The 11,639-nt window shown below is 37.1% G+C and overlaps 1 protein-coding gene across 2 annotated transcripts in view; it reads right to left on the bottom strand.

Moving 5' to 3' along the window:
* Positions 1-32: 32 nt before the first annotated feature.
* LOC107100987 (AMP deaminase 3-like) overlaps positions 33-11,639 on the bottom strand; it is a 28,463-nt gene continuing 16,856 nt past the window's right edge. For both annotated transcript variants that reach the window (XM_015399709.1, XM_015399710.1), the window contains 11 exons: positions 10,615-10,834; positions 9,781-9,910; positions 9,463-9,657; positions 8,604-8,735; positions 5,607-5,770; positions 5,317-5,443; positions 5,046-5,209; positions 3,387-3,507; positions 2,235-2,408; positions 2,038-2,148; positions 33-419 (listed from right to left, as the gene is read on the bottom strand). In XM_015399709.1, coding sequence (XP_015255195.1) covers positions 234-419; positions 2,038-2,148; positions 2,235-2,408; positions 3,387-3,507; positions 5,046-5,209; positions 5,317-5,443; positions 5,607-5,770; positions 8,604-8,735; positions 9,463-9,657; positions 9,781-9,910; positions 10,615-10,834 — 1,724 coding nt within the window. In that variant the 3' untranslated portion in view covers positions 33-233. The remainder of the gene's footprint in view (positions 420-2,037; positions 2,149-2,234; positions 2,409-3,386; positions 3,508-5,045; positions 5,210-5,316; positions 5,444-5,606; positions 5,771-8,603; positions 8,736-9,462; positions 9,658-9,780; positions 9,911-10,614; positions 10,835-11,639) is intronic.

Genomic DNA, 11,639 nt, shown 5'->3' with positions numbered 1-11,639 from the left:
TGGGGACCAGTTGTTGGTCCCCACAAGTACCTATGAGTCCCCAAAATGTAGCATATTCCTAGGAAATTGTCCCCACCAGGTATTAAAGACATGGCCACACACACACACACACCCACTCACACACAAGCACTCAGCATTTAGAAAAAAAACATCAAGGAAACAGCATTTAAAGAGATGTGAGCTAGAATCTATGTCCCATCATCTCTGAAGACACATCCCGGCATGGTTTGGACTCATTCGGTCTCTGACTCTGGAATCATGGCAGCATCAGTTTTCACGGCGTCCACCAGAAAACTGAGTTCATTACACAGCGTCTCGTGGCGGTAGGCCAAGCGAATCTGCGCCACGTTGGTCCGACGGATGTCATTGCCCTCTGGGCCGTCTTCTAGGTAGTTGTGACCAAGAAAGTGTTTTTTCTCCTGTGGGTTAAAAACATGCAGACCATGAATGCATGTATATATATTACAGTTATTGTTCAGAGAAATTACAACTATGGAGTGAATTTTGTTCCATTATTTAATCTCTAACATTGCTGTTTTCTCAGATTTTCTTTTTAAAAGTATTTTTCTCAATCCTTTCTTCATATTTTATTGTTGAACATTTTAGAGATTCTGCTTTTCAAATTTTATTTTCTAATTCATCCTTTTTAGATTTTGTTATCGTTTTGTCTTTTATTTTCTTCCATATTTTTTTCTTTTTACATTGTATTTTTATTTATTTTCTCAAATAAAATTTTTCAAATTTCTCTGTTTTGGGACCAAGTATCATCTTCTTTTCAAATTGAATGTTAGCATCAATATTTTTATCGGTCAAGAAGAGCATTTTGATTCGGCTTGAAGTGAAGATAACGTGATCCATGAAGCACATTTGAAAATAATATAATTAGTGAAACTTAACCTGAAAAGGAGTAATTAAAAAAAGAGAAAATATAAAATTTGTGAAAAAAATTAAAATTGAAAACTGGCATTTTAGAAATTGATGTACATTTCCTTTTTCTAGAAAAAAAATGAGAAACAAACAAAGTTAAACTCAAAACCCTTTTTAGTGCAAAATTTTCCAAAGTTTCATTTCTGGATTGCATTTGTATATCAATTTCCAATTACAAAAAGTATTCTTTGCTTGCAACAATAATGGAATAAAATTCACTCCATATTGGTCAGATCAACCATATGAACATTATTTATATGAGTTAAAGTGTCCAGATAGTAAAGGACCTTTTTCAATAATATTTTTTTCAATGTGGGCTCATTTCTAAATAGTTTACTAATAAAAGACATCAAAATAACAAAAATATACAATCTGAATGAATAAATACAACTTTCATTAGTTTTCACTTTATTTTGTCCATTTTTTATTTAAATGGAAAAAAGAAAAAAATATAACAAACCCTAAATAGAAGATCTCAAACAGATAGACTAAATTTGGTACTTTGTGTCATTACATTATATAGTTTTTAATAAACTGATGTGCGATTAAGCCTCAGTTTCTTGGGCTGTCGCTTCATATCAACTACCGTAAAATAATATTATACTCTAATACAAATTATTCAAAATAAATACATTTAATCATGAAGTAAAACAAAACACATACATAAAAGACAATAAAATAAATACATAATTCTTAAAATAAAGCAAAAATAAAATAAGATAAACATTTATTTATTTAGTTTTACTTCATGATAACATGTATTTATTTTATAAGAACTTCATTCATAATTGATCAACGGTAGCATTTATTTATTTATGCATGTATTAATTGATTAAATTTAGAATGAAATGGGTCTCGATTATATGAAGCCCTATGTGTCCAGTACCGGCGCTGGACACAAGATGGCAGTCTATGTGCTGTCTATAACAGGTAATCAAGTCCAGAAGCTTTAATGATATTTGTAGCATTACTATTGCCTTTATTAATGTAAGGGTCTTGAAAGCTTCTTAAAAACATTGTTGAGTTATTTCCCTATTCTTGTGCATATTCAGGCACCTTGTTATTAAGCAGAGATCTGAAACAGACAAAACTAAAGCGGCCTTTCTTTACCTGATGTGAGAGGCCGCTCTGCAGGACGCTGTTCCTGGCAATCTCACACAGATCACAGGTGCTCAGCTTCCACAGCTGTGCTGCTATGGCGTACTCCTCCATCAGGGCTTCCTGGAGTTGTATTTTAAAATAAGATTAGCTGCTAGATAATTAAAGGACAAATGATAATGGTATATTAGTGTGATGACATGTAGGACCTTAGTGTAGTGGAACTGCATGGGATCATCCGTGGACAGAGACACACACAAGCCTTTGTGAAGAAACTCTCGCAGTGGGTTCTTGGAGTACTGCAGGAAAAGGCTGTTGTTGCTCAGTGGGGACATGGCGATCGGTACCTGGGCCAGGTAGTACAGGTACTGCAGCACCGGACTCTGTGAAGGAGCAGGACTAATCAGTACACCTTAGTAAAGACAACTTCAATTATTTGTTTCCTCTGTATAAAGAGTTAAACAGGGGTTTGCAGCAATTCGGTTCACAAGCATAATGGTCATTCCCTGTGTACTAACGACCATGTGTTGACTTCCATTGTTTTTTAGTCAAAGTAACACCATGCCCTAAACCTGACACTAACTTTAAATCTAATCCTTACCAGAGCGTGCATCACCCTAACCTTAACCTAAACTCGATTCACACTTCAGTCCTAGCTGTTAGTTAAACAGGAAATGCCCTCCCTTTGTTATAATCGGTCCTCAATTTGATAATAAAACTGCGAAAAAAAGATCCACACTGAAATGTGGACCTGAAATGCTCCAAACAGCTGAAACTGTTTTCCTTGTCCAAACAACCTGAACTGTATGTATCTGTTCAATTTAATTCAGTTTATTCATTCACAACATGTCATCTTAAGTCACTTTACAGTTCGTCAGATCATACAGTGATTCAAAGTTTTCTATCTAAGGATCACCAGTTGACTGACTAATTGACTCAAAGGCAATCCCTTTCACTAAGCTTGCTCGTAGCGACAGCGGAGTGACAAAACTCCCTTTTAACAGGAAGAAACCTCCAACAGAACCAGGCTCAGTGTGAGCGGCCATCTGCTAAGGCCGACTGGGGTTCAAGGAGACAGAAGCGGAGATACAAAAGGCAGAGCACAGCCAGGCAGAACAAGCTCCGAGCCAGCTGTCAGAGGATGAAGAGAGCACATCCAGCCAGTCACAGTCAGAGAAACAGGACTACGCTGAAAAACAGGCTGATCTCCAACATCTATAAACAAAGGCTGTGACACTTTTCTTCAAAGTGCTAAGCAATACTGTATGTAGCAACAGGCTGGGGAGGGGTATTTATTCATTATTCTGTCCTGCCAAGAAAAGCTTCCAGGTTTATTAATTATCATGCCATTAGGTTTGCACCTTCTTGAGGTTGAGTCCATGGGAAATGTTGTCTGCTGTCAGGAAAGCAGAGACCAAATGGGTGATGGAGCCCGCCTCTCCACAGTGGGGACGAAACTGGAAGGTGTTCATCCCTCGCTCCCTTTGGAGAGAGACATATTCAGGTTACTATTTTAAAAACTCAATGCAATCAGCCTCTGTTTGTATGATTTGGTTTGCCAAACTGTCACTGCTGTTTATGAGGCCCTCATTATGCCTGTTTTATTGAAGGAAGCTGAACTGGGAAGAAGAGAAGAGCGGCTGGTTTTCAGTGTGAGCTGCATTCAGCACAATCAGTTATTTAACTATGGAGTGAACTTTGTTCCAGTATTGTTTCAAGCAAAGAATATATTTTGTAAATGGAATTTGAAAGAAGAAAGAAAGTATTTTTTATACAAGTAAATTTCAAAAGATCAGCATCCAAAAAATAAACTTTGAAAACCTAATGAAAAAAAATGTTTTGAAAGTAATTTTCCTGTTTTCTCAGGGTTTTTTTTTTTTGTAATTGTGTTTTTCAAATGTTATTAATAATTTTTTTTTACAAATGTTATATTTTTTGTTTATTAAAATAATTTATTTTTTACAAACTACATTTTAAAACTCACATTTCACAGTTCTAAAAAATTAAATTAAACATTTTTTATTTTTTTGTAAAATTTTCATTGAAAAAATCTGTTTGTTTTTTTTTGCTTTCAACAATAATAGAACAAAATTAACTCCATATATTTAATAGATCAAATAATAAATCAATTCTCTTCACCAGTTGATGCACTTAAAATGTCTCTTTAAAATAGGGCGTTCTAAATGTTTTTCTTCTTCTGACTTTTAATAATACAGCTGTTGGAGATCACATATTTCATTAGCTGCTGTAGTTTAATCTTCCTTATGTATAAATGCTTACAGTCAGCAGCTACCGTAGTTTAAAAATGCCAAGAGCCAGAGGGACCAATCATAATTCCACTCTCCAAAGTCGTTGTCACACTAGCATCAGGGGTTTATTTACTCAGAAGGTAACAGCTATTTATTGTACACAGGAAATATGCTGTAGATACAAGGCGTTACTTCACCAGTTACTGTCTTGTTGAAACTGGCAATGAGAGCTAAATATTTGGTTTTGATAAATGTAATTTCACCCTTGATAGCGTCTTTATAAGGTTACAGAAATGCTTTTCATGTTCTGTTCACGGTGTGTTTCACACAACCAGATCATTAACGGTGAAACCTGTCTTTCATTCGTTTCCTCTGTACACAAACATCAGCTTCTGTGTCAATAAGCTTTGAAAGGAAACATGAAAACTTTAAATAGGTACTGAAAAACAGTGTTTACATGAAGTAGGATATTTCTGAATTTTGCCAAAGGTTCATATGTGTAATAAATACAAATACAAGCAGTTTTATTTAAAACTGGGAATTAAAGTACACTCCACAGGCATTTTGAACATTTCATATATACAGATTCAATACCATTAGGTCACCACCCTGACTCCATTTCTATGCTCCTGTAGCTTCTCGCCTACTCTCCAGTCAAGTTTACTCAAACTTTTTTAAAACAAGATCTCTTTAAAAACATTTGCTTGTCTCTTTAAAGTGTATAAGAGCTCCCAAATGTATCTTTGATGACCACTGATCTAGTGGACTTACTTGCGCAGGTTGTTGAGCACCGTGATGTTGGCGTACATATAGAAGAGGTAATAGGTGTATGGAGGGTTATCGTCTGCGGTCCACTCCTCAGGCTTCGGGCTTTTGTGAGAGAACATGTGGTCGCTGTGTTTGGACTCGTCGTCCACGCTGTCAAACCCGGTCACCTGCGGGGGCAACATCACAACCATGTCGGTTCATTGGTTCCACCAGTGGTGGAGGAAATATTTTACACCTTGTTTTCCTAATGAGCAGGTTTTGCAGAAAGACGTACATATCTGAGGAACACGTGGATTTTCTTGTGCTTTTGCGGGTTGATGGTAGCCTCAAAAAGTGGAAGGAAGATGTTCCCGAGCATCTTGGCAAAGTTGGGAACCAGTTTCTTTGACTTGAAGATGTCACTGAAAGACAAACAATATTTAATGTACCTAACTTGACAAATGAACAAAACAAAACACAGTTAATCTTGAGTTTCTAAATGATAAGACCTCCTAAATGTTCAGTCCTAGGTGCTTTTAGCGTGTGAAACTGTGTTTCGCTCTACGTGTTAGACCGGGTGCTTACTAGATCCGTGGAACCTGGATCATCCATCTCATGTTGGGAGAGTGGACCTTGTGTTGGATGAACCACGATGCCAGGTTCTCCCACTCGCTGGCAGATCGGCCGTAAATCGACAGACGGGGCTCAGCATGCTGATACTTGCTCTCCTCCAGATCTGCAGCCACTTCCTGAAGCAGAGAGACAAAACCATACAGGAAGCTGGTGAAGCTTTTAGATAAAACAGAAGTGAGTGCTTGCACTGACTCAGTACATAGAAAAGCAGCAATGCAACAACACTCTGCTTTGTGTTGCATTGCTGAAATATAACCCAGTGGTCAATTTCTCTAAACCAGTCTTCAAACTTAGAAAAACTAGAGTACATTTAAGGAGCATTTCACCTAGAAATCAGACCTTTTCATGTTAAAACCAGTGTGTTGATGTTGGGCTGGAGCTAAAACCCCCCAGACAATCTGAATTTTAAAAGTGTTGTTTTTTGTTTTTTATTTCATGTTTTCAGAATCAGAAAAGCCCACAAGGGCTCCTTCATGGAAGGGTGCAAACATTAACCTGTTATCACCCCTCTTCTCTCTACTTCACCAATCAGGGACTGACTTTCTGGCAGTTGGTAAGTGTTGTTACAAAGAAAACTTTGAATCAATTTGACTGCATGATCTGGTGAACTGTAAAGTGCTTTGAGATGACGTGTTTTGAATTTTTGCCTATTGTTGAAGCCTGTGTCTGAATGTTTTCCCTAATCACTATATAGTGGTTATGCCTTTTTAGATGAGTATCCAAAAGCCTAGTGGATAAAAAAGCAGTGGAATTGAAACTTCCCACAGTACACCTTGAAAAGTAGTGGTCACTAGACAAGCAGATATATCCCAAAATGCTTTGTTAAAAAAATCTTAAAAATCATCCCCCTTCTTAAATGACCATCCCCCCATTCCATCTCCTGTGACATTTTATCACTGAATGTGTACATTTCTATTATATATTAACAGTAATGGCATTAATATCGCCTTTTCAACATTTGGCAGGCTGTGCTTCTAAATAAATAATGTAAATTAAGGTGGCCCAGCGGGCACATGCAATTCTATTTTCAACCTCAGTGTTCTGAACAGCATCACTGCCAAGCGGCAAAGACAACGGGATTTGAGGGACTAAAGCAAAAACTAAAACTTCAGGTAAGTCAAGATTCAGAAGACAATACCTTTTATAAGCTTACCATTGTTTCACCAAATATGTAGAAGTCCTAATCTCTGGACATAGCGATAGCATGCAAAACCAGATAAACGAGTTTGAAGCGCAAAGACAAAAGAGAATTAGCGCAAAGTTTACAGGCATTGCTGAACCTTCAAAATCTGAATTTTGGTTGTGAATAAAACATAAAATGAATCTGTAGACCGCTGCTGTTTTGCTAGATGACAAAATACAAGAATCTAGAAGATGTTGGTGAGACAAGTGGAGCTTTGGCCGAGAGCAGTGGAGGAAACCTGGAGGAGAGAATTAAAGGTTTGGAAAATGCATTTTAATTAATCAATTTAATTAAGATTATTATCTTAATCGAATTGCCAAATGTGATGTTAATGTCTGGCCAATGGTCATAAATTAATTGAATGTTGACATCTGACTGCAAAGTTTCTCGTGTGACTTGCAGAATGCCTGTCGTCCGATCAATGGTAAATAGTTTAGTTTGACAAACCCATTAGGATAGTTTTAACTCATTCATCGCCAGCATGTAGTCTAGCTTACTTTAAATTAGCCAATAGAAGCAATACTGATTTTCTAATAAACAGTCTATTTTGTAAAATAAATCCTCTAAATCAGAGGTCTTCAATGTTTTCCAGGCCAAGGACCTCCAAACTGGTGGTGAGATGGAGCGGGGGCCACTAATTATATATATTGTATGATATTGTGTTATATCAAACTGGTCCTATAGTCAATCTATTACATATGGAGTAATGTAACGAAAGTAATTTCTACCTGGGATTATTAAAGTGTTTCTGATTCTGATTCCTGGTTGATGGGACAGGTGTTGTGAATGAAACGATGCCCAGATTGAAAGAGCTCCTGTGTGTCGCTGAATGTGTGCATTGATGACTGAAAGACATCTTCTGCCTCCATTTATCTGTTTACTACAGTGTGTTGAATTCATGTTAATGTGGATTTAAAGACATTTCAATTAGTGGCAAAAATTGCAGGGAGGAATATAAAAAAGTCTAATCAATTGAAACTTTCGCAACCCCCATGCAGTACCTCTGTGGACCCCCTAGGTTGTCACGGACCCCCTGTTGATGACCTCTGTTCTAAATGAATATTTGAAAGGTGGATAAATTATTAGAATTTATACAGGTTTATTTCATTTTAATTTGAATGTATATGAATTTATAAGCAGTTTCTTTTAATATTTTGAAAATTGTTTCAGATTCTATTTAATTAACTGAATTTGAATAAAACTTGAGTGGAAAGGATTCAGAAATTAATTTGCAGTGTTTAGTGAGGTTTTGTTCCTGATCTTAATAGATTCATTGCCAAACGATTTTCCAAAGTAAAATCAAACAAGTGTCCTAGCATACATATTGCTTATTTCACCCCCCCCCCCCCCCCCCCCCCCCCCCCTTTTTTTTTTTTTTTTTTTACAACTCGACTACTGTCTATATAGCCCCCGCTCCATATAGTGGTTGAGAGGTTAGGGATCAGAAGGGACCAATTTCAGAAGGATCTTTTAGCTAACATACCAGGTTATGACTCCATAAATTAACTCTAGATGCGCCTTTCCTTTAATGAGTCCACAAAATGCATACCAGAAAATAATTATTTACCTAGACTTTCCCTTATATAGGACTTAAAACAAGTGGACACATGACAAGATGAGGGGACTAAAGTTAAATCTAGAAAAAAATGTATCCTAATGTTTTTGCACACATCTTCACCAGGGATGAATGGAAACCCTTCCAGATTTTTTTATATTGAATGAAAACACAGCATGGTTGAATGCTCTTTTTGTGTGATTTTACTAACCTTAACAAGACGTGCAAAGTACTCTCCATCTATGTAGTTGTCCGTTTTCAAATAAATCTCCCGCAGTTCACTGGCTCCAACAGGGTTGTACTTGGAGTTGAACTTGTCAAAGCGGTGGAAGGTTTGTCTCCCCTGCAAATTACAACAGATGCTGTTTAAGATATTTCCTCTTTTAGTGTCACACCGATCATTTAAAAAAAAAACAAAAAAAAAAAAACTGAATAAATAAACAGCAGACATGATATCTGTTTAAGCTTCATTTTTACCTCTTAAAATTCTCATATATTATTTTTTCAAATCAAGTTTCTCAATTTTTTTGAATTTTTTTATCATAAATTTTATTTTCTCATTTTATTTATTCAAAAAAAATTTTCAGAATATTTATTTTCAATTTTGTTTTAAATTTCAGTTTTTCAGATTGAGTTTTAAAAACTACATTCTTTACAAATTGGGTTTAACAGATCAAATTCAAGCTTCAAGCCCAATAATAACACTCGCTCTTGATGCGCACATTGGGGCAAGACAAGGTCACTGCAGATGAATAGAAATGTGTCTCCTCTGCCTTATTTCAGAGGCACAGTTGGAAAAGAAACAATATGTAAAAGTCTGCAAAACAGAAAAATTTGAGAGAAAAAAATCTGTTAAAGACTGTTTTGAAAAAATAATGGGAAAATCAAAATAATTTTTTATGTCTTATTTTTGGATTGCATTTCTTACTAATTTTAATTGATAAATTTATTATTTTTTTTTCAAATTTCCTTCAATGAAACATGTTCTTTGCTGGTGACAATAAAGGAATAAAATTCACTCCATTTATAATGTGCATGTTTCAGCTATTTTCAGAAGTTTCAACTCTTACAGCATGTACGTCCAGGGAATCCACAGTGAGGTCATAGGGGTTCATGTTGAGTTTCTTAAAGACTTCTGTGAGAGTCATCTTCTGACCGCCTTTCTCCATGACCACACGGTCCGCATCTGTTTGGCATGACATCTTAATGAATCTCAGCAAATGCCGCTGGTTCATGCAGGCAGCAGCATGTATATGTGTGTCCACCTAAGTGTGATGAAACAGGAGTTAGCAATGTGAGCCCTTCAGTTCACAGATAACAGCTTTTATCTCTGAACTGTTGCTTTAAGAGTATGGAAGCTGGACTCAGTATCAAGACTAGAGACCAACCTTTCTGACGTTGTAGAAATCTCTATGGGGGACACTTTTTAGCTCCTTCATCTCTGCCATTTCATTCATCATTTCATGGAGGTAGAATTTAGATTCCAAGAAGTTCAGTCGTCTGTGGCAGTAGGTTTTCCTGCAAGACGACACCAGATTAGGGGAAACATCTCATGTAAGAGCAGTGAACCTGCACTCTGGTTCCCTGAGCAGAGACCCTTAACCCCATGCTGCTCCCCGGGGCGCCGCACAGTGGCAGCCCACTGCTCCTCAAGGGGATGGGTTAAATGCAGAGCTGAATTTCTCCAATGTGAGATCCATAAATTTCAATAAAGTTTTTCAATAAAAGTTTTGTTGGAAATCATGAGAAACTAGTTTAATAACTAATGGGATGTTTACAAGGAAAATGTATGTACACATAACTGAAAAGCAAATCTATTTATCTGGTCTCACCAGACCAAAGAACCTGATTTCATGAATCTGTGTCCTCAGTCTGCTTGTCTTCAGACCCGTTTGATATAAGCACTGGTCGGCTGGCCCTCCATCCCTTCATATTCTGTAGCAGGGGGGCACTTGACAACATTTGGTTGACCCTGGTGAGGTCTGTTCTGATTGCAACCTCCTTTGTTAAACATTTGCTTGGTCTTGACCACAAAATGGAATCAATTTAACTAAAAAAATACTCCATTAGAGGATGATATTCTAATAATAGCCCAAGCCAGGGATGGGCAACTCTGGCCCTTAAGTGTCCAACAACATTTAGACATGTTTGTGCTCAAACACACCTGAAGTCATCACATGATTTTACCTTTGCACTTTGTAAAAACGTTAAAGGGTACTCACGTTGGCCCATCGGCTAACATTGCGAGTACGTGGCTCAAATCGATGGTGAAGCTCAAAAGGTCAGGATAGGGCAGGCCGATGGGTTGCTCTTGCTTCAGGGCCTCAAGGTTGTCATAAACATTGACTATGCCATCCTTCATCATCAGCTCATAGTTCAGGTTCTCAGGAATACCTTCCATTGAGAACGGATCCTCTCCTTCACGAGGGTAGGGGCAGATTTCTGAGGGACATCAGTTAAAGGCGTTATCTTGGACTCATAACAGACATCATAGCAGCAGAGTAACAGCTTGTCTGCAGTCTTAGCTGCAGTGAAATATTCTATGCAATCAGCTGAGTTTCCTTTGATAGAAAACCAGATCTTTAACCAAATAGGATTTCATTGTGAGATGCCTTGATATGACGGGTCTGAGTTCAAACTGAATTAACTTGAGATGCTCATTGTTAGAAATGTTACAGTTGAGGTTTAGAAAAAACAACAAGTCAGTAAACGTAAAAAATTGTGTTTGTTTTTTGTTGTGAGGATAAAAGTCAAATTGTTATGAATAAGTATTATAAACTTACAAATGTGGAAAAATACAAGTTCAAATCACAAGTTTACAACTCGGAATCTACAACCCCTAACAATGCTGCTACACTCCGTACCAGTCGGTGGCGGTATCGCACCTAAAAGTTTTTGGACGAAAAAAGAACCATTAATCTAACATTATGCTGCGCCCGTGTTTTAAAAAAGCAACAGTCCAGCAAATTGTAGTATAAATATAAAGTTAAATCTATGGTTTTGTTTTTCTTCTTCTAGTTTAATAGCAATTGGCAACCGACCTTCAGGTGCTCTACCACCACCAATTGGTAAGGAGGGCAAAAGTTTATCTGGGGTTGTAGAAAAGAATGGAATTCAACTTTTTATGTCATTATACTGTATCAAGGGCAAAACAATGAAATTAACTCCCCTCATTTAACCCATCGCCTTGGCGAGCAGTGGGCTCCCATTGCGTGGCACCCGGAGAGCAGTTTGGGTTTAAGGGTCT

The sequence above is a fragment of the Cyprinodon variegatus genome, unplaced genomic scaffold (assembly GCF_000732505.1).
Source record: "Cyprinodon variegatus isolate N-32 unplaced genomic scaffold, C_variegatus-1.0 Scaffold1042, whole genome shotgun sequence".
NCBI lineage: Eukaryota > Metazoa > Chordata > Actinopteri > Cyprinodontiformes > Cyprinodontidae > Cyprinodon > Cyprinodon variegatus.
This window is presented reverse-complemented; position numbering and strand designations above follow the sequence as displayed.